Consider the following 26,482-nt stretch of genomic DNA (forward strand, 5'->3'; position numbering starts at 1 on the left):
TGTGCAAAAGGGAGCTAAACTCAAGTAGGAATTGGTAACTGCAGACAAAAACAACACAAAATCAACTCACCACACTAACATTTTACAGGAATAATACAAAATTCAGTGTCGCTACAATGAGATTGACAGATCTTACTACATCATGCTAAGGCTTCTGTCCATAGGTTTCATTGACTATGAACAACTTTGCATATAAAAAAAATACAGTAGCATGAATAAAAGGACCTTTACCTGACAAGACACACAATTCCTGATGTTCCCTCCCAAACATTTAGCTTGCCAAATTAAAAGGTTTGGTGTTTTCCCAAGAAATCAAAGTTACTTCATTCTCTCTCCAGTATAGCACAGTATACATAATCAGGAAATCTTGCCTAGATAACCAGAGAACCTAAATAAACAATAAAAATACCTAAGCCTCTAAAAACATGTTCTGCAACGAAGTAAATGGACACACAATGAAAATATCACTTCTCACTTTTGATGAGCTAAGTGAACTACACTTGCACAAATGCTCAGCAGAACAGCTAACCTTACACATAATTTTATAAAAAAATCTTCCATAGTTGACAAAATTTCAGACAGATGCTAGAATTTTGCACAAAGCCATTATTTCATGTCCTGTACACTTCACTGCAAGTTTAATTTTTAATATACTTTACAAAATAACAGATTCCAGCACTCAGTTGCAGCACCTTGACATGGAAGGAGAACACGCACTGAAGTGACTCCTGCTACTTGATTCTGAAATGCTAAATTTAGTGGTAGGGCATGTTCAGCTTGTTCCTCCCTAGCCCTTGCCTTGTAAAAGAGCAGAGATGAAGCCACAGACCCTGAAATACCTTGTATGACCAAGCGCAGCTTTTTATGACTTTCACTACAAATTGAAAGAAGGGAAGTTTACATAAGGACATTCTGCCTCACCCACATACATTCCATGTCAGTACTGCTCATCTTGATACAGCCATTCATTGAATTAAAAAAATCTGCATTCATACCTAGGAGAAAGGACTAAAACCCATACTCTTAAAAAAAAAAAAAAAAAAAAAACAAAACCACACTGTGACAGAGAAAAGTATATAAGTCATTTAAAAATTCATCTCATTTTGTCAGTACTGGCAGAAGGCAAGTGCTTACTATCCTAACTGCTGTTTCTCAATTATACATGTGCACTCAAAGAAGTGGTTTGGATTTTGTACTGCCTATTATATAAAACCATAGACTAGGTGGCAACAAATCCATAACTAAAGGTTGCAAAAGCGCCTACTCAGATCTTTTGAATTTTTCATATGCTGTCCATCTCACTCTTTCAAGTGAACCTACACCAGATTGAAGACAAAAACAATACTGATGATTACTGTCAATATTAGCTCCCACATCTCTGTGTCCAGGTAACAGATGAATCACAAGTCTCAGAGCTGCTTCTTGTCCAAAATTTTCCTTCACACACTTCGTGCTTACAAACTTCTGCAGAGCTCATGTCTGACACTTGGGGTTGCACAAAATATTCCAGACTATTGTTCCAGTATAAATCATGCAACTACTATTAAAATTGTCCCCAGTGCAATTAATCTCAGCACACTGATGTTGCTAAGCTAAAACTGCACTTCAAAGTTATCTGAACACAACTGTTCAACTTGAACAGAAAATACTGTCAACAGACTGACATTCCACAGAAAACACACACTTAAGAGCAAAAGGTATCAATAAATAAGGCTAAATAATTAATCGAATCACTCTTTGCATTCACCCTATGCCTTTGGGATTTACAGACACCTAAGGAAGAAAAACCAGCCTTGAGTCCCAGAGAAACAACAAAGTCCCTTGAGCTCTAAGAAGGCAGAGGTGAGCGTGGCAGGGTGCTGAGCAGCACCTGCTGTGCTGGCCCGGTGAGCTGGAGCAGCCGCCCCAGCGCCTGTACGTACTGATCAAGCAGTGAATGCTGTGCGAGTACCGCGAGCCGTCCGGGATAGTAAAGCTTCCGTCGCAAATGGCAACCTGGCTTTCTCCAAAGGGCAGCGAGAAGAAGCACAGCTTATACAGCAAGCAGCCCAGGGCCTGCAAAAGAAACACATCCCTGTCAGGGGATGAGAGCAAGCCCTTGCTACCACAGGGCAGCACTAGCAAGACGCTGCACCGACTACAGCAGACTTCACACGCTGTGCAGGAGCTGCACTCTGGAACACCGCTGATGTGACAAGCTGACAGATCAAAAGCAGCTCTAACAACACTTGCTCTTCCACTGATTCCTGTAGCAGACCAAGAACAAAATCAGAGCACACCAAGAGCTGCATTCTCAGTGTCGCATCACCCACAGATATCACTACTCTCTGAACTCAATTTCGTATTTTTTTCTTCTCTGCACATCAACTAATAAAAATACCTTTCTTGATCATGCTGGTAACAGGTTTCCATAAGAAATCACTGGGAGCTACCAAGCAGAAACTACAGCAAACATTAAGAAGGGATGTTTTAAATCACATCCCTTTTCCTTTAAATTTAAAAAAAGTGTTCTGTGTTCTATATCTGCTCAATGTATTTCATTTTCCAATAATTAATTTTTCAGTCAGACAATGCTGCTTTTAATCCCCCCTTCCTTAACCTGTCCCATATACCATACCATTGAATTTTTTTCTTACCCAGATATCTGCCTTGGTAGTAATTGGCTTTCCTCCATACAGATTGATCATCTCAGGAGCTCTGTATGATAGTGTAGTGTACCTAGCAACACAAAACAGAGAAGACATAGCTAAAACTCTTGCCTCAGAACTGAGAGGGTGTTTTCCCAATCTGCCACGCACACAATCACACAAGTTTCAGAAATGTGCCTGGAATTGTCTTGCATGATCCAAGTCATTACTGCATTTGCAGCATCACAAATAATACCTGGAGCAGCAATATAAACTATCACACACAAGAGTAAGTATGAAGTCAGGTAAAATTTGATTGTAGTGTTATTCTCCCAAAGCACAGACTGCCAGACTGACTGTCCTGGGGGGAGTAACTGCCAAGTTCCACAAGGGTTCTCCCTGTCTCACACTGACGTATAGAATGCAGATTTTAAAATACTAACATCCTAAAATAACTGCTGAACTGGTCGTTCAAATACTTCAGAGCTGTACAAAGCCTCTATCACCCCATGACTTGAAAGCAAGCAGCCTGTCTTTACCCCGCTGCAGTAGTTAGCCCAGGAGGGTAAAACCAAAATAATACATGTTTTCAAGAGTGTGTCTAACATAAGCTGTAATATTTTTCTGATCAGCATTATGAGAATGGACATGGACCATACTATGCAAATGAGACTCTACAAAAATCCACTGCAGTGCTTATTTACATCACTTCATATCTTAGCATGCATTTGCTTAGAAGCATTAAAACAGTACAAATTAAAAATATCCAACTCCTAAAGCAGCCAGGAGTCAGACATATATTTTTGAATAATTTACTTTCACAACAGCATGCCTTTCCCCAACAGCTTTATTTTTAAGAATCTCAGTTTTGAAAAACCATCTGTGAATAAATGGAAGAAATCTTACCAAGCAGTTCCAATCTTTTACTATATTTATGCAAAAATTAATTCAAGATCAGCCATTAAGTTCAATTCATTAGTGACACATGCACACCACACTACAATACATGGAGTTTGCTGGAAGCACAGTCATTGTTTATGACAGATCACTACAAGTAAACTTACTTTTTAATTTCTTCTTCAACCATATTAACACCATCTTTTTGAGGGTTCAGGTATTTGTTAGTGGCACTGCCAAAATCACAGAGAACGTAGTTCCCGTTATCATTTAACAATAAATTCTCCACCTTGAAAGAAAACCAACACACAAAAAGTAGGTTAATATAAAAGCACTACTTTTTTTAAGTGTTACTCCATGTTCTCACACACACAGTTTTCTGAAAAATCAAATTTCTGAAAAATCAACTGCTAAATTTGGTTTTAGCAGTAAATGATGTCCTATGGTTAATGCCTGTTTATAGCTCCACCAACAGCAAGCTCCCAGCTAGAAACCTGTGTTACAGAAACCTCGCCTATATCCTCAATCCTTTTCAAGCAGATCACTGCTTTTAGGGCTGGATTTTCTTACAGTGAGGGTCATACCTTCAGATCCCGGTGAACTATAGGTGTTTTGCACTGATGTAACCGGGCAACAGCTTCACAGGTGTCACAAAATATTCTCATGACTTCTGACTCAGTGAAGCCTGTCTGCAGACGCTGGTTCATCTGGTTCACAACTTGCCCGGCTAAAGAAACAGGAGAAATTTCTTTCAAGTCTTTTCTATCAGCTACAAAAGTAAAGACTTAGTTATATGCTTTAAGTCCACAAAGACAATGCTGTCCACAGTTACTGTATTTGAACAAAGCAAACCTAGTTTTCTAACTGCACACTCTTGTGTGACAGAAAAATCATTAGCTCAAATGAAAACAATCCAGTCCCTGTGGCTGAAACATGTTTGAAACCAACCGCTGCAGACACAAAAAAAGCATCCATCACACCAATATGTCACCTCAAAACTTGCTCTTGCATTAGGATCCATAACCCAAACTCTGTCAACCAAGTGAGTTCATTAATTCATTCTCTGAGCACCCTCTCTGTCTCTCTGGGAGACAGAGCAGGAAGAAAGGGGACCCAGGGAAGGAGGTATATAAAGCCCTGAACCCATCCTTCAAGGAAGATGACCTCCCTTTCCATAGGTTTCTTTTAAGATTGGGAATCAATACTTCCCTGTTTCTTGCAGTAATTTTACCAGACACCACTAAACTTCTCCTACCACAATGCTCATTGCACACAGAGGTGAAGCAGGATTCTTGCAGAGATGCAGCAGGGCTTGGCGGGCATTTTGTCAAACAAGGATGCTTAGAACACAGAAAGCTAAACATCACTGCCAAGTGACCTGACAGCTGGCATCCATGGGGCTATTTTTACCAGGATCATTAGGGAAAGAGTACTGCCTAGGGAGTCAGAACTGAGCTCCCACATATGTACAGAAATTCACCCATACAAGCAGGGTAAAGGGCCAAAAGCATGGCCAGTAGTTTTCAAGTTCTCCTTATTTCATTCCCCAAAATGTACATTAAGGAGGTCTTGGGTTCTTTACGGTACAGATTGCACAAGCTGTAATGCTCACTGCTTGTACTGCAAATGTAACCCATGTACACCTCAGCTCCATGTATTCATGGAGCAGTATAGACCATGGGATGGCTTCTTTCTAGGCTCACAGCATTTACTTTGTCCTTGCAGCACTTGCTCCACTACCACCAATTTTTTGGGTTAACCACCATCTCACTAGGAGGCCAGCATCTCGTCTCCCTGGATTTTAGACAAACTTTACAAGTTTAACTCATTGGCAAGTTTATTCCGTACGTATGGGACCTGGGGGAAGAACACCCCAAAACAGGCAGTCCTTGACTCAGGTATGGTTTCAAAGTTACATTGTCAAGCAGGGCTAAGGTGTTTTTGGACAGCACCATCAACCTTAACTTTACTATGCCCATTCGTAGCAAATCACCTGTCAGGTAAAGCTTCTTCGATGTTGCCAGCTAAAACAAAAATACTAGAGGAAGAGTGGTGTAAATCTATCCTATCAGATTATGTTCCAGGTACATGTTGCTTAGCACCAATCAGCAGAAGAGAACAACAGAACTTCATATGTAGAGAATTAATTACACTGTTCGTAACAATATTTAATTACAAAGCTTTGTGAAACTTTTACATTTTGCCCAGTGCCTCGGTAGCAGTACCAACAGAAAAGTGAAACAAACTACCTGGATTCCAGCTGTGACACATATGCGTTAACCTCTTACTTTAAAGGAACAGTTTGAAGTAAAACCACAGGTGATAGTACAAACATTTCCCTGTGGAAACCTAGGCGATGACTGTTACCTCGACAGTACTCCATGAGGATGAGCACCTCCCACACGTTATCACTTAGTGAGTTGACAGCACAGTCCAAATAGCTCACAATGTTCTTGTGCCCGGATAACTCTTTCTGAAAAAGAAAATGCACATTACACTTCAGTACTGAGAAAATGAAGAGCAATTTTCAGTTGCCAGTGCAGCACTGGAAGAAATTCCTTTTGCTTCGGAACCAGATGTACTGACCAAACAGAATACACACATTTGATTTGAGGTATGAAATACGTACTTGAATAATTCCTTCAGAAATGAATCACACACCAACCCTAAAACCCTAAAGATTAGTTTCTGTAAATACTGGTGGAAAATCAGGACCACAGGATCAAAAGTAAGAGGTGTCTGGAGACACTGGAGAGGCCTTTGGTGTGCGTACATTATGAAGTGACGTGTTCTCCAGTCCCAGCCCATGGCCTCCTTACCATAATGGTGATTTCTCTCCTGCAGACGTTGAGGTCTGGCACGTTATTCACACACATTCTCTTCAGCGCACAACGCGTCCCGCTGGGGGTGCGCACCAGGAACACCGTGGAGAAGCCGCCTGGAGAACAAGGGGGCAAAAACAAGCAGCTGCTTGAGTTCCTTGGTATTCCTCTAGCCAACAGCACTGCGTTCTAAGGATGAGCAACAAAGACTATGTGCGTGACCAGTGACCAGTAACAAACACCCCGGGAATTAAGTATTAGCTACTTCAACCCATTTCTTTCAAACCAAGTATTAATGACAAAACCATTGAAGCCTTACTATTTTCTTACAACATTACATGAAAGCATCAGAAAAGCATTTTCACATTCAAAGGAATTCATAAAGCACAAAGCAACTAAATATTGATATATCAACCCTTAAGTACTTAGAGTGATTCAAAAACCTGAATAAGTGAATGTAAATTAATTCTCTAAACTGACATTTTAATATATAAAAAATAAAATATATAGACAAAGTCTTGAGACACTGAAGAAGTCATGTGACTTTTCAGGTCAGCCCCAGACAGCACAAGCAACCAGCCCTAGAGAAGTGCTTTTACTTCAACCACACTGAATGTGCAGAGTAGAATTAAGCATTCTCTTACAACAAGCCCCACCAGGAACATTCTCAGTCCTACAGCGGCATGAACTGGAAACCACACAGTCAAGCCCACTTCCCAGTGTGAGGGTTTTTTTCTCTCTTCACTGGGAGAGAAGAATCAAGGAGGCAGGAAATACACAAGTGAAACAACCAAGTGCACAGAAAGTACTTCCCAATGCTCAGGAAAACAAAGTGAAGCCAACACTCTGCTGGTTTTGCTGCCTCCTGTTAGTCCTGCCAGCTGCTCAAGGAGGCCAGCATCACCTCAAGGCTCACATGCACAGCTTTCCCACAGCTACAGGAAATCTGCCTCACAGGAGAGCTCATGTAAATCCCAGCTTTCCTTAACTGCTGTCTGACCCAAAGCCAACAAGCACCACAGGAACTCTGCGCTAGGGCATCAGGACACAAGTTGCAAATTAAAACCATTAACTACTTGGATAATCAGGCAGCCAATTGAAATGCACACATTTCATGGTACCCAGTAGCATCTGCAAGCTGTATTTATTAAGTATAATGCTCCTCATTTGATGCAAGCCTCATGCGCTTGAGCAAACAAGCACATAATCACTGTCACTCAAGAAGCTAAGTTTTATTAAAGAATTTTTCTTGAAGATTAAGTATTTATTATTTTTTAACTTAATTCTCATTTAGTCAAATGACATGTTAGACTGTGAAAGCAGAATTACTGGCAAATTTAATCTAACAGCCTCACCCCAGGTTACACAGGCCTTCCTAAAAATTCACAGGACACCCACTCATAACAGCTCAAGTTCCTAACACTGAACTCCAGCTGGGACTGAAATTATCCAAGAGGGCTCCAGCTTGGGTGATTCTGCCAGAGTGACGTGGAGACCTTCCTTAGCCAAAGAGTTTTAGTACTAGCTTCACAATACAAGTACCTGGTTTTTAAGCACCAATATTTGACCAAAAAGACAAAGCAGTAGTCAGATAAAGCTAAAGACTCATGATAAGAAGGTAATAATCACTTCTTGACTTTTTAACCAGTTTTATAGCCTTGAAATTCTCTCTGACTAGCAGGAAGATAAAACTGCAGATTTCAAGTTCCCCTGACAAGTATTCTGATGCAGCCTGAGCAGACATGACTAGGTAGAAACCATCCGTGGAAAGCAGCAGAAAGCCCCGACATCCTCAGCCGAGCGCTGCTCTTGCCACTAGGTGGCGATATCAGCCAGCCCTGAACCCGAGGGACCGAAAAGCAGCCCTGGTCCTGCTTTGGCAAGGAGCAGGTCCCTGACCCCGAGTGGTTTGCCATCAGTAAACAGCACCGCTATCAAAATCCTTTCCTCAGAGAGCCAAGCGGCACACCCCTGAGCAGGACCCGACTAGGTGACCTGTCCTGCCATCAGCCCACGACTTCTCACGGCTCGCCGTGCTGTTCTCTCCCCCATTCCACCGGGCTGTGGGGAACTCAGTTGCTGTCTGGTGTCCAACACAAAAAGGAGCTTCATCTCTTTCAGTCCTTTACAGCCACGTTGCACTTCTCCCTGGAATGCTTAGGAAGAAGCCTTTCTACGGCATCTACAGTTACATAAACCAACAGATACTTAGAATTAAACTCCTTAAAAAGCTCACACATCTTTCTTACCTTCCTTTCCTTCAATTGTCTGTCACCTTGAATACGCACTTTTGGGATCTTATTATCAGCTAACCAGCAAGGATTTGGGCTTTTTTCTGTGCTATTTTGTTTGTTTATTTTTAATGAAATTCTACATCAGTCACATGTGCTTGGTTTTTTCCTACTTGTATTTAAGGTCAACCTTAACTAATTTCACAGGCCTCAACATGCCATTTACACTTTATCATGTTACATTCCTGAAACTCAAACCAGGAAACAGTGGAGCTGTCAGAATTCTAAGTACCCTATTTGCTTACTCAGGTAGAACAAAATAAGGCTGAAAAATCTTCCAGCAACTTTACCATCTTTCATACTGTCGAGCGCCATTTTGTGGAGACAGCCTAGAAGAATACTAATAAAGATATTCTGAATAAAGTTACACATGTATGTAGTGACAATACCTTTTTTTAAAATCATACAGATTGTTTTGAAACATACAAAAGCACCAAATGCTCCTTCGCCAAGTAGTGAATCCCTTGACTATTTATTCAAATCTGAAACAAACAGTAGAGAACTTGTGGCACAGAAGGATCTTACCTCTATAGTAACACACAGCAGCCACTAATCACATCTGTAAAAGCTGATCCAGGAATGGCAGCTACTACACCATAAATGGTTCCTTACAAATCCACTAAAACTTGGCCCTTTTGGAGAGGTGACTGAGTTTTTAGCATCCATTTCCATGCAGACAAATAAATACTAAAAAATATGTTTTGATTAAGGTAATGATTATCTAAAAGTATATTTTCAGATATAGTATTTACATCTGGTTTTTCTGTACATTTCAAAACCTAAAATTAATGATGAAATAATGTGTAAACCAACAGATCATAGTCATTCTCGCGTGCCTACGCGATGTGGACAATTAGGTATTTAGAAACTTCCTCAACAACTCAATACAATCTTGGGTTCAGGAGGACAGTTTCTGAAGACACAAAAAAACCAAGCTGTGATCCCTAAGAGGGGTTCCAAGGCCAACTTGACTGCCTCCATCACAGCACAGTTCCATAGTGGCTTGACAGTCCCTGTGGAAAGCTCCTCTTAAAAAAGTTCAGTGTTCCTCCAACAACAGCCTGAAGGATAGTTTATTTCTAATTTGAAGCCTGCTGCCAAGACAGGCTCTCAGCTTCACATGACCTTGGTCAGGGTAAGATAGCCTTATGTCCTTGTGTCCCTCTCCACAAAGCCAGAGAAACAAGTTCAAGTGTAATTATTTCCCTGTCACCGTCTACCCACACACACCCTGCTAACCCTCTTTTCCCCCAATTTTCCAACTAGAAGGCTATCCATCCACAGGTTAATTTTCTTTCAAATATCAGGCTTTTTGGCATTCCAGGTACTCTCCCATACAATGGTAATTTCAGTACATTTATCTCTGTTCTGAATAAACTTCTGCAATTAGCAACACTTTCACTGGTAACTTACTCTGAGAATCACTTGATCCCTGGGCCACTTGCACATGTCTGCTCCCCGTTAACTCCAGATCTTCAAGAACAGGATCTGACCTGATCCAGCCAGAGCCGACCCACTCCAGAAGTGACCCACCTTCCAGAACTGTATAGCCTTTCCAAGCACTGTAGTTGCAAGCCCAGTGCACTGGAGAGAACCACTCCATGGACTACGAATCCACAAAATACAGAGTAAGACCAGTTCAAGCACAAATGCCTTGAAACAGGCTCCTAGCAATATGAACAAATTAGACCTTACTTCAAGTCCATAATGAGACAGAGCAGTAAGACCTTATGAAATGTTTTAAGCTTCTTTCTACCGGTGGGGCTGAGGGGGGACAAAAAAACCACAAAAACTCCTAAAATAAACCAAACAAAAAAGTCACCCCAAACACCACCCCCATCCCAACTCTGACCTCTACAGCTTATGTGGTACTCAGATAAAAGAAACCAGTGTCCAGAAGCAAAGGACATGAAGAAGAAACTCCACAAAGTCCTTTCCAGTCCATTCCATACCTGGGCAGATGCCATCCATGAGCTCCCCCTGGCCCCGCTGTGTGGCTGCCCAGCCAAGCCCCAAGCCAGGTGTGTGTCTCACAGCTCACAAGCACTGGAAAGCAATGGTGGTGTTCCTGCTGAATGCAGGCAGCGGTACGTAACACCAACCATATGTACATGTCCACCTTTCTGTACTTTTACATCTGTGTTTTTCTGTGCGTGCACATGGCCATGGGCATTTTTACTGGAGCTAACCCCACGAGCCTCAGCCATGAACACTGAACACAAGGCTCTGAGACACAACTCCACCTGGAAGAATGTCTGACAGATGCTGCTCCCAAGCTCAAGACCTCAGCATTCCCCAAACTAACAACAGAAAGAGATCCCTACTTCTCAAATACTCCATTTCTACACACACATTTCAGGGTTCAGTACTTCTCCACTTTATTTTAAGCATACAGACAATGCATTCCAAGGGCCATACAAGTGCTCCCTTTCCCACTGCCCACACAAATTCCCACCATGTAACAAGCTGCCTATCAGGGCTAGTTTAGACAAGCAGCACTGTTTTTCTCAAATTGGCATCCGCTCCTACGGCAGCACTGGGAAAACAGCAGCTGTGAATCACATCCCAGCAGGACATCACGGCGCAGCCACAGCAGGCAGGTCTGTCACGCACCCTTCTGCTGATGGCACTGTTACCCTGCCACAGGCATGGACGTTTGGTTCCAGTTCTCCCAGCATCAGCTGTAGGCCAACCTCACCCAAAAGTTCTGACAGAAGCACCAGAGACTGCCTGCGGGATCCAAGACACTTAAGTTTCTGAGTCAGATGGGAAAGCTGAATTAAGGTCTGCTATAAACTTCTGTGAAAAGCTTCTGTATTTATTCACACCCATGCACCAGACAGGTCCAAGGGCCAAACTTGAGATACTTAAGATTTGGCCTAGTGAACAGCAAAAGCATCAGAGCTCTGTGTCCCGCAGCGCAGTCCATCACCACCCCACCTGCTTTCTCTGTGTCCAGGTGACTTGCTAGCCATGTTTGACTGCTGCTTCCATGGCACTTCCTGCCTGACAGCCTGGGCTACTTGGCTGCTAGAGAAACAAAAAACACCCATTTCCTCATGCAGATAAATTCCCTGACACACTTGCAATTCCCACAGTAACCTAAGTTTAAGGAAGATGAAAGGAGATTGACTAAAAAGCTCACCTAGTGCATACTTTGTTAAAAAAAAACAAAAACCAAAAAAACCAACAAACACCCAAGCATTTGATACACCCTGCAAGGAATACATCTTCTGTACCCAAGACAAAACATATTATTTCTTAGGGTAAAACTGATGCCTTCTCATACTCTGGCTGGAAGAAGACCAAAAACCTCTCTGTATTTCTATCTTCAATCAAGCTGCTTGAGAGTTAGTCACAACCACTGTACTACTTTCATGTATTACATCATCACCGCCTCTTTCTGTTCACTGGAAAAACAAAATCTAATGCATTTACCTCTACAGCTATATTTAACAGAAGCTTGCATTTTAGTTAAGTAACACTTCCTTCCTGTCTATAAGGAAAGGACCACAGACCATGACCAGCATATCACCAACAGTTCAATGTACTGGCTGTGGAAATTGTTAACCTCTACTTACTCATCAGCTGTGCTTTTCACTAGAAAGCTTTTCAACTTACCCAAGACACTGATAAGACACTGACTAGGAGCATCCATTAACAGTTTACAAAAAAATCCCAAGACCTGAAAAGTTTGAATAGCAGTTTTATCTTTCCTATGTCTTCCCCATCTCATGTCTCTGTTCACTGAAGTCAGCTCCAGCTGTAGTTTGGCCTGACCTGAAAACAGAGTGAGCTGAAAAACCACAACAAAGGCAGGATCTGTGCATATAGGCTTGACAAACTCAGAGTTTGCCATTCTACAATGGTGAGGTTAGGAGCATGAATTAGTTTTGTTTTATAGTTGAATTTCAAATGTCATTCACTATCTCTTTTTTATAAAACTTGATTTTAGATTCAGTATAATCTAAAAATCAAATATAGTCACAAGTTAGTTAAATCAGTAGGCAGATATTATATTGGCAATTAGCAAACACCATGACTTACTTGGAACTGAACTTAACTGTCTCACCATATAGTCACCAACGAGTTAAAAAAACAAGCACCTCATCTTTCCCAAAGTCTCGCTGGCTCTGCAGCTGGTGTTTCATTTCCCTCGGAAGCACTGCTGTAGCTGTGATTTCCCCGTGGAAGGGCAGGAGTGCTGAGGCAAGCAGGGCTCTCCAGCCTCCCCCACGCCGAGCTGCGCGCTGAATGCCCCGAGCCGCGGCACGAACAAAGCCCCGCACAGTGCCCGGCTCCGGCCCAGCGGCTGGCTCACGGCGTCCTGGAGCACTGCCACCCCAGGCTGCCACACAAACACAAGAGCCACCAGGCCCTGCAGACACAAACCAAGCCGTTTGCAGCGCCGGCGGCACTTCAGACTGAGGCAGATGTCACGGCAAGATTCTCTGCTCTCCTGCTTTTCTAAGGCATCTTACACATATAAATTAGTAAGAAGCAGCCCATCTCTGCCCTGCTAGGAGGAGCCTGCAGTCTCACTCACCTTCACGTATCAGAATAATTCACTGACCATTTAATCCAGGAGCATGACTAGAATTAGACTGACTGATGCGAATTAGTGCTAAAACACTCAGTATGAATAATTAAGAAGGATTTTCATTAACTTACCTCACAGTCTTTAGCTGTCTGCAAATAGTGGTGTACATCTAAACTCTGCCGTACCAAAGAAGTATGCTGAGATACTTACCTGGCATAAGAAAAACAGGGGATAAGTAAACTTTTAAAGCACAATATCTGAGATCTAACTTTTTTACACCAATAAATAGCATCATGAGCCATTTTAGGCAATAATACTTCCTTGGCACCTGCATGGGGACAGGCTTAATACACTTGAAACACTTCAAGTTGCATGTACAGCATCTCTCAAGACTCTGCAGCACTTCTGTGTTTGAGATTCCAAACTTCACACTGTAACATTTGACCATTTTAAAAGACATACTGAAATTTTGTAACAGTCTAAGCCATTCGATAATTTTAAATAAACAAGCTACACTGCAATGGCAACAGGATTCCAAACGGCAGAGTCAAGATGACCAAAATGATTTAGTATCTCTCATACACCTCCTGTGTTTCAAGGAGCCAGTCAACAGTGGTAACTCAGAACAAGGCAGTTATTTATTAAACAGACGGATCTGGAAACTCATGGGCTTGGGAAGTCTCAGAAAATCAAAGTGTTAGGACCCAACTACCATCTAAACTCAAAGATGTCCTTGAGGCAAAGTCTCCTCTTCAAAACGCAGCTATACAACTTGATGGCAGTTTAACAAAACACAAGTCCTAAGAAAAGCATAAAATGTTTAACGGAGAAATCAAATATTTGAAGAAAGCACAAAGCTGGGAGGATAATACTGTAAAGTCACACCAAGATGGATGGAACTTGAAGACTGCAAGACTAAACCAAATAAAATGCAGCAAACTGCTTCTTTTTGAGTTGCCAAAACAACATAAACTTGCTTTTTCATCTTCAGATTGCCTAAGACGATTCTGGATAGCTCCTTCTGGGATCAAATACTCCAGCTGTTGCTTACACAAGTTCTCATGAAGTAAAAGCCAAGAGATAATCCATCTAAACTCACAAGTTGAAGGTCTCAACTCTATAGATGCAGACTGTGCTACTGAGCTCTTCAGAGACACAGCAACGCTTGAAGGACACCATTATTTCATTTGCTTTTCTCCAAACAATTTATTTTCCTGCACATGACACACAAACCAGAACTGATCCCATGTCTAATGCTGACACATTCAATTTCATTTACTCTTCCTATTCTAGTCTCATGAACACACATTGTATTCAGGTCAGGTTCTTATACGTACATGTCAGCAGAGTACAATTTAGTGCCTTACATTCTGTAATGATCTATTTGCTCTGCACCACTCTTAGAGTTATATATAGTTAATTATATATATATATATATATATATACATATATATATATATATATATATAGTTAATTATCCAGAACAAGAAAAATCCTGTTTAGCAACAATTTCTCTAAATAAAAGCACACTCAGTTTTTCAACCTGCAGGAATTGCAAAAGAACATAAGAAAATGTCATATTAATCACTGACTTCCAAAGCTATTTTTTGTTTCCTAAGAAGCAAAATGCTGCAACAATTACTCATTACAACTGCTACTGAAAGACAGGATGCACAGATAAAAATCACAGCCAGAGTAACAAATTTTTTAAAATGAGCCAGTTCAACAGAAATTAAATAAATCAGGAATTGGACCATCCCTATGTTTTGGCACATAATTGGTAGAGACTTGCCTACTGAAGTTTCTAGGCACCACAGGAACAAATCCACCCATCTAAGTAACATGCAAGTTTGGAAGAAGCCCAACATATACACAACTCTAAATAAAATTTCCTCAAGCCCTTTAAGATCAGAACTATCTTAGTTTTGCATGTGGCAATTAAGGCACAGCATGTTACAGGAGGGATGAAGAAGAACCCATCACACAGCCAGGATGTCCCCAGCTCTACCTATCTCTCTTGTACAGACTCACATGACTGGGGCAAATCCTTTATCTCTGTTTCTCCATCTGTGGAGTAATGACTCTCCCAAGAACCATGTGATGCTCTTCCATCAATGCAGCAATACCAGCTGTGACATCTCTTGAAGAGCAAGATAAAGATTGCTCAGAGATGTTTGCCCTCACCTGAGTCTCCATAATCATTTCTTCAGTACTTTCACCACCAGCCTCAGAAGTGAAGCAGATCTAATGACCAGCAAGGCTAAGGAAGACATTTGTATCTTCACAGGGAGAACACTCCAAGCCTGCCAATTTTCAGTTCCATTAGACAAGAGTGCTTTAACACCTGATGCCCACAGACAAAGCAGCATGTTTGCTGCTATTAAACCTAAATAAGTATTCCCTATTTCATTAAGACAGTCCCCTAGGATCAAAGCTGGGTTTGTTTTATTTCCAGTTGGCAACCTTCACTTTTTTATTTTTCTCTACCCTGCCTCTGTTCAGAGATCCAGCTTCACAGATGAACCCAACCATATCCAAGACATCCCACTGGAACTAGAAGAAAGTAACCAGCCTAGACAAGCGTGAGCAAGGAACATGTGAATGTGGAGAGGAAGGGAAAGGCTCCCATCTCCTTAACCAGGAGACAAACACCGAAAGAGACTGAAATCCACTCCCAAGACTGACAGGAAAGCAGCAGAAGAGGAATTGCTGCTCCCTTCGTGTCAGCAGCTAGACAATGATGCAGAGAAACCCAGACACTCTCCTCGGAGGAGAGCAGGGGTTTCCATTGGCTGGAGGAGCAAACACAGGCCAAGACATCTCTGCTGAATGTAAGAGCCAGCAGAGGGGACGTGACCCACACGGGTGGGGTGCTGCTGCTGCTTGGCACTGCTGGGACCTGCAAACTACCCTCAGACTGAGAGCTTCAGGCACCACTGACAGGCAACTATCCCAAAACCTCAGGAAGCAGCTGCTCATCTGGCACATTAACAGCTCAAACTAAGCCCATGAACACCAATGAGGAAAATCTTCCATTTCATGATGGATGCTTGCAAACCTAACAGTTTCTCAGGCAAAGGACAGCATCTGAAGCAGTAAGTTACAACCAGGCAGTGACTGACCCGCCTGTGCTCCGGGTTAGTCCCCAAGCTGTCACCCAGCTCTCACACTGCCCTTTGGCAGGCACAGAGCATTCATAGTGTCAGTTAACACAGCTCAGCTTACAAACACCAATTCCTTCGACTGTGGCAGCCTGCTTAGCTAGAATATTACAGAGGAAAAAAATAGCTACAGCAAGTAAAATATAGCACAAGGTTAAGAAACTAGGAGAATGAAGACAAACAAAACACTGTAAACCAAAGCAGTGTCAGAGACAAGCAGCAGAAACGGAGCGCCTCCAACACCTCCCCTCTGAACCAGAGGTGACATCTATTCAGCTGCAAGTGAGACACCCATCAAAGAGCACATGTGCACACTTACACAGCAAATCAACATCTACAGCTGCAAAAGCAGCTGAGCACACATTGAACATGCTTATGCAATATGACATGCTCATTCTGCCCTGCTGCAAAAGCCAGGTGGGCCAGTGACCGTGCTGCTCCCTAGACACTGACCCTGCCTCTGGGGGTCACTTCGGCTCTCCATGCACAGAACCACGGGAGGAACCCTTCCCCGTGGGTAACATACAGCTTACTGACTGCCAGCTCTGCCACTACACTAACAACAGCCCAGAGAAATACCCTCTTCCCACAATTACTGGTTGCTAGTTAACGTATGTCTGAAAAGGAATTCTGCTTTTATCCAACAATTTTCCTTTTCCATGCTGGCAGGCAAAACATTGAGATTTAATAAAAAAAGAAAAAATAAATTTTCAGTTACATCAGTAAAGCGCACCAAAAAAAACTTTAATATCCTGTACAGCTTCTTTTAAAGCTACACCATGTCCTTCTCAGATACAGCTAACATAACCTCCATTCTTCCATGCTTCCTTACCCTGCTAGGGTGTCCAAGAGCTTCCTCCTGCAACACACAGGCACACATACCCTTCCTTTACGACTACTCTAACATCAGCATACTTTACCTAAATGCATCTGCAAGGAGAAAGGCAAAGTAGATGGCACACGCATTGCCACATCTGTCTTTCCTCAAAATCTGGCAAAGGAAAGGTGGCTTGAGTCTGTGATATTAACATGATGAAGTTCTTCTCCTGTAACTATCTGACTCTCAGAAACTAGCCTGAAAACTCAGCTCAGAATTGCTAGATTCCCAAGTACTTCCTCTTTCCTTAACTGCTTCTGGCCAGACAAAAATTAAAGGGGTAACATCCTCGAAAATGACTGTGTGCAGTTAACAGAGGTGTAATATGATCTGTCCATAAACACACGATGCAGGAAGGAGTGTCCGCAGGGCATGCAAGGACTAATAACTAGATAATCAAAGAGCATTAGACCACGTGTCCTAAGAGCTGAACTTGGCCCGAGCAGTACAATAGATGCCTTTGTCAGCCTCCAGATGTTTGCCAACCTGTTCGTTTCTCCACCCGTGTCCCAGAGGCACACAGGAGCTCTGGAGAGCACAGCAAGAGCAACTGCTCTGCCCAAGAGCCACCACAGTGGTCAGCACAGCAGACGTGTGACTGACCTGCTGAGTTACTGCTTCCATTCTGAGCGCTACGTTATATGAAAAGAGACATTTACCTGCATACTGGTGTAAAAAAGGATCACACACAAATCCCCAAACTGCCTTTCGTCTGCCTGCTCATTACACAGAACACAGCTACGCATGCTGCCCTAGCCAAACAACACTTTTTTCATGCTGTGAGCTGTCTGCATGAGGCTCAGAAGTCCCAGGAAAATCCCTACACACCACAGCACAGCCTCCCCATCTTTCACCACCACCAATCAAAAGCTGGTCTATGATCAGCACTGGCCAGTCAGCAGATACACTTCATGTAAGGCAGCTGTGACTATTTTGGGGAGTGTAGAAGAGCTTCACGTGTATTGTATTATACTTTCAGCCAAAACAAAAGTTAGTTTCAACTACTCACGCTGCTTTTCCTCCCTTATATCTTGAACTGGAACAAACAGTATCTGCTACTCCAATATTAGCAAAGCAAAACTGTTTAAGACAGAATAACAGGCTTGACCTTTACAGTCACGTGCAAACAGATTCAGAAATGTTACACTCTGGAAAAAAATCCACATGACCAAACCCAACTCAAATTCCACAAGTTAGCTTTCCAAAGAGCCTTCCAGCTCATAATCCACCTGAACAACTGAACTACATTGCAACTGAAAATAAACCAGCAGCTTCCACAGAGCAGCAAGTCACATGCAATAACCAAGTTAATGAAGAGCAGTACTGTACACGTCACCTTGTCTCACACAGAAGAAGACCACCACACCACAGTCACAACAGAAGTAATCTCGCACTAGGTATGCTCATAACACCTGCCACAAAAATAACCTCTCCCAGAGTTCAAAACTGGGGCCACACCATGTGGAAACACTTGGAATTACTAAAGTTTATAGATCCATGACAATGGCACCTCTCTCTATTTACCTCTCCAGAACAAAGAACAACAAACAAGCCCTACCTTTACAGGAGCTGAAGCACTGTCAGCTATACAGCAGTCCACTTCTGAATTTACAGCAGCTGCTAAAGCTGTAAATCCTCACAATATCTCACTCTGGGGACCAAAAATGATAGTATGAGAGGTTAATAAAAGCAAACAGAATCTTATGCACAACACAAAATTTGTTTATTTGCATTATAAGCTGAACTGCTATTGCTGAGCCATAAGGTAGAGAAAAATAAAAAAAAAAAAGAGCAGTACATTCAAGACTGCCCTTATTTCAAGAGAGGTTTGGAAAAAGTAAAATAAACAGCATGATTATCTACAAATGCACAGCACAAGAGCCCATAAAATAGGACCAATTGGATTTCTCTCCACTAAGGTGACATTTTTCTTAGGCCTCAACTAGAACAGTACGAATGTAAGGGCAAACCAAATCGCAAGTTATCAAGTACTTGCAAAGACTACACAGAATTAAAGTAGAACAGTAGAACTCAAAAGAAGCTCGTTCCTTCAAAGGCGTAGGAGACTGGAGGAATGGTTGGCTGGCTCAAAACAGCCAGGTGGGAAGCGTGTGGGTTACAGGGTGAGCTCGGCATAGGTGAGGCAGCCACTGCTCCCCCCTTGAGGCTCAGTCACTCTATACTGGCCCACACTGTGATGGCAGTGACTGACCCACATCCTTATCCAAAATGGCAGAGACCGACCCATGGCCTTACCCAAAACAGCAGTGACTGACCCACAGCCTGCACTAACCCAGACCTGCTGGAAGGTTTTCTCCAGGAGAAAGTCAAGCTGAGCCCCACAGTGGCTCAGTGGGGAGAAAGCCACTGACCCTCTGTGGGTTAATGAGCAGTTTGTTACTGAACCTCCTGAGAACTGGGCTGTTTGTCCTGAGTGAATCAATAAGAGTGAATCAGAGTACCTTCCCCTAAACCTGACAAGTGGGCTGGTTCACCAGTAACAACTCCAAGAGGCTGCACCTTAAGAAAAATGATAAGAGAGCACAACATTTCCAGTTTTATCAAGCTTTTTTCACTTCGCCTCCCTTTTGAGAGGCCCCTTTTCACAGAACACTATGCTTTAAGCACATTTACTAAACAAATCAAACATTCTATTATACAAACATGAACTAAGGAACTTATAAGTACCTCATGAAGCACCTAACAAATGAACTTGACACCACTTGAGTGGCTTTTTCCCTGCCTCTCTAGTCCTAGACACAAGGTCACTCAGAAAAGCAACAGCCTCCTAAGCTACAGCAGCAGAGGCTCACCACCACACAGCTCCAGACTCAGCTTTATCAGCCTGGGCGATAAAAAATAAACCACTGCATTCACTCTCACACAACTTCTTCCCACATACACAGGGGGAAGGAAAGTCACAGCACGAAACCAGCAATGTGTCATGTTCACCCTTTGCTGTCCGGAGCTGAAGGGCTGCTTTACATCCCCACTGGGTACCCCTGAGGGCAAGGGGCACGCAGAACTACCCGCTTTTCCTTCAAGGTGCCTGGCATCTCATCTCCGTGCTCCTCAGCAATCCACTGGCTGGCAAGAGCAGGAACTGCTCTGTAACCCCGTACAGCACTGCTCTATTTCTGTAAGACGCAACAGCATATGCCCCAAGATCCCATTAACCAATTCCAAAAAAAACCAAAAAGCTGATTACAGCCATCCTTCCCCATCCACACATCATCTTCCAAACCAAGCCAGTCGAGTTTGAGAGGAAAGCTGGAGAGTCCACAGCCTCTTTTTTTTTCTTTTTTTTAACAGCTGTGATTGTCTGTTTCTTGCTTCATCTGCCCCTGTTACAAACATACCCATATACTCAGTTACAACACTTCCCATAACCTCTTGGTCTGCTCGTGATCCAAAGGCAACCTAGAACCTGGCAAACTCTTTAATTATTCAGTTTAAACATCTCAAGCCCTGCCAAGCAAACAGGACATTAAGACAAATGCGCATCTTCCAATGCCTACCTTTATAGTAGGCAGAAAAAACACTTTTCCTTTCACTAAAAGGTCTTAGTGAAGTCCAAGCCAAGGCAAACAACTAAGTAAGTAGCATCGTGTCAAGCCACAACTTTTTATCTCCTCCCCATGTAAGACAGAAATAGTTTGAGAACTTGCTAATTTTCACTTTGCTTTTCACTCTTCACAACATAAACTGTTCTGGATTGACACTTGAGAGAAATTTTAAAGCATGGTTCATACCTGGCAACTTGCAGTTTGCTGCGATTTCTGAACTGTTAAGTCTTTTTTAATACTGGAGTTCCCCATCCACCACCTGTAACTTTCAACAGAGAACTCCCCGTATTTTTATTTTATTTCACTTCCCAAACTTCAGCTACATTGCAAATATTTTGATTCAACAACAAGACAGAAAGAGGCCTTCACTCTGTATCAGTCATTTATTCCACGTATTGCTACTTGCCCTCAAAATGGACAGTAACTAACTTTCTACATCAAACCTTAAAGCAAGTTAACTGCTTTTCCCCCCCCATATCTGACAAGTAAAAAGTAAAAATACATACCTCCATCCAACAACATACTAGGTTATGGAGACCAAGAAGTCATCACAGGATAGATGTGTTAGAACAAACAGCTCTTCAACTTTACACCTTCTCTAGTCAAAAGGATTCATTTTCTTTAGATAGCATTATATTATATTCAAAGCAACTGGACTACAATGTTCCACACTTCTGCCTGTAGAACACTGCAATAAAACCATTTTGTCAAAGACTACAGAAAAGCATCTGGAGGGCAACACCTGTACCACTACGAGAAATCTACCCAAAGATGCCCCACAGCAGCCCAGGAAGGTCATTACAACCCGAGCTTTTCACTACCACTACTGCCAGTCCTCTAGTTACCAGGGGCCTCAGTCCTCCACAAGGCCAGGAGCTGCCCTCCTAAGATTACTCATAGCAAAATCAGGAAAGAGAGTGGGGGTTGAATAGCTGGCATAAAACAGACATATAATGCTATTGATTCTAATAGCCAATAAAAACACAATGTACCACATCTCTGCTAACAGAACACTGTATATCTCCTCCTAAATAGATTTGTTAAGTTCTTTAGATTCATTAACTTCATCTATCATTAATGCTTTAAAACACAAGCTCCAACTTGGATGTACTCATCTTAAATGCTATTTCATCAGCACTGAGTAATAGGAACTACCTGACAAGTTTACAAGCCTCAGTTAAACTAGGTTTTAGAAACTGAAAGAAAAAAATGCCTTGTGCAAACAGGACAGGAAAAAAAAAAAGTTTTCTCTTCTCCCCTCCCAAGAGAAAGCTTATTAAGGAGGGGATCTGTAAAGTGTTCAGCATTAACAACAGGTAGCAATATGACTAATATAGCAGCAGTAACACACAATTCTTACTATGAATTGTTACTGGGGCAAGGGACGGACTGCTGGACTGTCGACAAGGTATCCCTCGATTAAAAGCTGTCTTTGATCCATGAAGCCCGTGTCAGGAGCAGCCAAGCACCACTGGACACTCAGAGCGCCCTTTCCCCCGGCGGCGCGGGAAACACACCCGCGGTACAGCCCAGCTGCTCCCCAACACTCGGCAGAGCTGGGAGACACCGCTCCCTGCTCGCCCATCCCTGCACTTACGCCACCTGTTCCTTGCTCATCCTCCGGGCCCCTTGGCCCCTCCCTACCGACCCGCCCCAGGGCTAGCTTGCAGGCTTTTCTCAAGATGTGGCAGATTTGCACTGCCCCAACCCGTATCGGTTCTCGTCCTGAACATCCACGTTCACGAGAGCACATACAAGCTGAAGAAAGAAAAGCAGTAGAAAACATCTTTCAGACTCAAAAGTAGGAAGTTAGTGCACACAACAGTTACATGCTAAAATTTGGACTTCCCCTACCCACAAACCCTTAAGGGCTATCAATTTGTTTCTGCCAGCTACAAAAAGGAAAAAAAAGCCACCACCTGTAGTGACTCTAACCACAGAACACGGTGAGAAAACTTGTAATAAAGTGCTACACTAAAGAAAGCACTATGCAATTTCTCTCCTTTCCACTACATACATTTTCTATGACACCTCCTCAATTTGTTCAAGAGCCTATTGTTTTGTGGTTTTGTTTTGTTTGGTTTTTTTTAAAGTCTCTATCTTGCCATCAGCCCTGCCGAGACATGACCTGTTGTCAGACCATAATGACCTGGAAGTAGTCCCCAGCAAGGACCACCCAGACTTTGGGACAACCAGGTATGCAGCTGGCTAATTCCTGACACCATCCTCATACCCCAAATACAAAATACTGCACTCTCAACATTGAGTACCAAATCCACTTTTCTATGAAAATCATTTCTAGACAGCAATGAAAATGTAAGTACTGCTTACGTGCTCCCATTCCAATTAGTAGCATTATCTGCATGCATTTGTTAAAAACATATCCTAGATGTCCACCAAGAAATGCACATGATCAGTGAAAGTGTACCAGTACACTTATGCATAAATATACTTACCATAGTCTAAGCAACACACAGACGGAAGTGACAGAGATCAATTATTTTACCCACCACATCCAAAGCAGTGTGGAGTAAACATTCAGTAACTATGAAATACACTGTATGGCTAGCCCTGAGCTCAGTGACCTGGGAAGTGAATTACACTTTACACATCACATCAAATTACCAGCTCTGGGAGATGAACAGCACACTGTGTCACACACACACAGAGCAAAGCTCAAAAATGGCTGTTTTGATGGTCCCATGCCAGCACCTAGTGAACCAGGACAGCAAATAAAGTCCAACTAACCCTATGGCTACAAAAATTCACACAAATCTTCTTTCGGTCCCACTGGAAGTCGGACGACACAAAGTGCAAGTTCACCACAAGTGCAACACAAGCCGAGCACCCTGCAGCGAGGGGAGGCTCTACAGCACAACCTGCCAGCACTGCACCTCCACTCGTGACCGTGACACCAATCTGCCGCCTTACACCAAGGAAGAACAGGGGGGGTTTTCTGTCGGTTTTTATTTTTGTTTTGGTCTTTTCCTTCCGAGTAGGGGGCCAAAGCAAAAGACGCGGGCTGACAGAGGTGCCAGCGAGGCCCCGCCTCACTCACCCAAGGCAGCGAGCAGGGGAACTCCGAGCGCCCTAAAGAGCCGCGGGCCCAGGGAGCGGCCGAAGCAGCGCAGCCCAAAGCCCCGCACCCGGCTCGCCGCGGGAGAGCGGCCCCGGGGGCCGGGCGGGCCCGGCTCCGGCCCCAGCCCCGGCCCCGGCCCGTCCCCGCCGCCCCGGCCCGTGCTTACCCTCGGCAAGCGGCTCCTCGGGGGTCACCTGGTACCGCCCCACCGCCAGCGCCCTGCCCAGGGCCACGCCGCTCCCCGAGCCTCCGCACGCCGTCCCGCCGCCGCCGCCGCTCCCCTCGGACTTGGGCATGCGGGAAAACTTCTTCATGGCGAGCGGAGCCCCGGGAAGAACCGGGGAGGAACCGGAGGCGAGCGGCGGCGAGGGGGTTGCCCCGCTTCACATGCCGGCCGCGGCAGCCACTTCTCCTCGCCCGCGGCCGGCTCCTGAAGGGGAGGAAGAGGAAGAAGGCGGAGGGGAGGAAAGGAGGAAGGAGCAGCCACAGCACCGGGCGGCCGGGGCGGCTGAGGGGACGCCGCGCGCTGTGCCGGGAGCGGCCGCCCCGCCGGCGCGCGGCCTCACGGCGCAGGCGCCGCCCCGCCCCTCGTCAGAGCGCCCGCCCGGCCGGAAGTGCGGCCGGCCCTGCACGTGCCGCCGGAGCGAGGCGCGGCGCGAGACCGCCCCGCCCTCACGGGGCCCCCGCGGTTTCCCGCCCTTGGGGTCCGCGCGCCCCCTGAGGGGAAAGGGCGGGAAGCCGTGAGGGGGACGCGCCCGGCGGGACGCGCACGTCGCAGATTCCCTCCCTCAGCGCTCTCACGGCGCCGATCGTGCTCCGCCGACCCCGCCCGGACCGGGACACGCCCTCGGGAAGGAGTCTGTGGCGTGCAAAGCGGTGTGCAGACGGTGTGGTAATGGTCGCCGTGGTAAAAATGGCTCTGCACGCCGAGTGCTGGGGAGCCTCTTGCCTCTAGAAGGGAAACCCCGGGGGGTGGTGGAGTCTCCTTTATTGACGTTCCAAACTCACCTGGATGCTTCCTGTTTCACCTCTCGAGGTGACTGTGCCCTGGCAGGGGGGTTTGACTAGATAATCTCACAAACCTAACCTAAAAATCTGTTTATCTAGGAAAACGTGTGAAAAGCATTGATGACGACTATGTGTGTCCAGTGGTGTGTCTCCACATAAACTGTATGCAGAGGTTTGAAGGTGACTGAAAAAGAAGAGGTCTGGGCAGGAAACCATCAGCAGTGAAATTTAAAATGTACGTTTCCCCACTGTTGAAGTGTACTGACCAGATACAGTTTCCCTATAGCCATTGAGAAAAGAAACCAGGGAATTTACCAACACTGATTCACAGTGCCCAGGCTGATTTCACATCTTGGGAGTCTTCCTATCTCGTCCCGTCCCCTAATAAAAATGTGGTGCTTGTGTGGTTTTTTTTTCTCCTTACCAGATGAAAACGTACAGTAAGACTGAAACAGGTAAGAAACACTCTATCAGTGTCTCATAGGAGTGAACAAAGCTGGATTTTTGGCATTTAAAGTGGTAATTTAACAAAACAACCTTTTCCACTGAACACGTAGGTTTTGGATGGATGTCATTTACAACCATTGGTTCAGTAAAAACTTCACAGAGGTTCAAAGTGCAAATCTTCGGGATAATGTTTCAGTAACCAGGTAAGTTTGAACTTAATCATGTACGTTTCCACATTATTAGTTGTAGGTAAGAAGATGACAGTGTTTCTGTACTGAAGGGACAGCCTTTCACATGTGCAAAGCACTGGTAAGCTGCTTGCATGAGCAGCCCCCTTTCTGAGGTCTGCTGTCCTTTCAGTAACAGCAGATCAGTTTTTCAACAGCATACAGAGATTAGTTTGCAGTTTTCCTTGGGAGAGAAAGGTATTTTCAGTGCAGATGAAAGGAGCAGAGCTCTGTGAGAGGAATGACAAGAAGCAGCAGTGTTGTGATAATGAGGGCATTCCTACAGTGAGATATGCCAATGTCTCAGATATTTAGTGATCTCTGAGAAAAAATATGGCTAGGTTAGGAACATATACCGTGTTTGGTGCCACTGACCACTATGATTTTGCTGCTTCTCAGTAAAAATAATGTATTTGCTAAAATCCACTGTGACTTTGAGAGTATGACCGGCTTTTCGGTTAAAAACACATGCCTGACCCTCCAAGCAGCTAACTGAGTGATAATTTAAGATATGTGAACAGGGCCCTTCTCTTTTATTTAAATCCTCGCCTGAGCAGAACAACATTGTGACATTTCTAGAAGCTATATTAATTTCCAGAAAGGAAGAGTTGTGAGTTATCTTTCACTGGAAGTATGAAACCCAGCATAAACTTTGCTGTGCCTTGCTGATGTCAAACCTCTCCTTTGGTTCAGGCAGAGCAGGGATGCTTTGGTCTCCTGCATCTGCAAAGTGTGCAGCAAACCCCACCTATGCAATACGTGTTTGGCAGTGTGACAAACAGATCAGAACGGTGTTTGCACTACTTAAAAAACAAACAAAACTAATTTTAATACCTTGAAAATACTCACAAGCAGTTGTTTTCTGTTTGATGTAAAACAGTAGATGGTCTGAAGAAAAATCTGGTGATAAAAGAAAATCAGAAATACAAACCCTAAAGTT

General features: G+C 43.9%; 1 protein-coding gene across 3 annotated transcripts in view; it reads right to left on the bottom strand.

Annotated features, from left to right (window-relative positions):
• BMP2K (BMP2 inducible kinase) overlaps positions 1-24,433 on the bottom strand; it is a 47,339-nt gene extending 22,906 nt beyond the window's left edge. For all 3 annotated transcript variants that reach the window (XR_008840299.1, XM_056489369.1, XM_056489368.1), the window contains exons 1-7: positions 24,027-24,433; positions 6,344-6,462; positions 5,892-5,997; positions 4,109-4,251; positions 3,692-3,813; positions 2,637-2,718; positions 1,923-2,055 (exon numbers count right to left, since the gene is read on the bottom strand). Coding sequence is in view for 2 of the 3 variants with exons in the window: in XM_056489369.1 (XP_056345344.1) it covers positions 1,923-2,055; positions 2,637-2,718; positions 3,692-3,813; positions 4,109-4,251; positions 5,892-5,997; positions 6,344-6,462; positions 24,027-24,174 (853 nt within the window). In the remaining variant the exon portion in view is untranslated. The remainder of the gene's footprint in view (positions 1-1,922; positions 2,056-2,636; positions 2,719-3,691; positions 3,814-4,108; positions 4,252-5,891; positions 5,998-6,343; positions 6,463-24,026) is intronic.
• Between the last annotated feature and the right edge of the window lie 2,049 nt (positions 24,434-26,482).

Source organism: Oenanthe melanoleuca, chromosome 4, assembly GCF_029582105.1.
Source record: "Oenanthe melanoleuca isolate GR-GAL-2019-014 chromosome 4, OMel1.0, whole genome shotgun sequence".
Taxonomy (NCBI): domain Eukaryota; kingdom Metazoa; phylum Chordata; class Aves; order Passeriformes; family Muscicapidae; genus Oenanthe; species Oenanthe melanoleuca.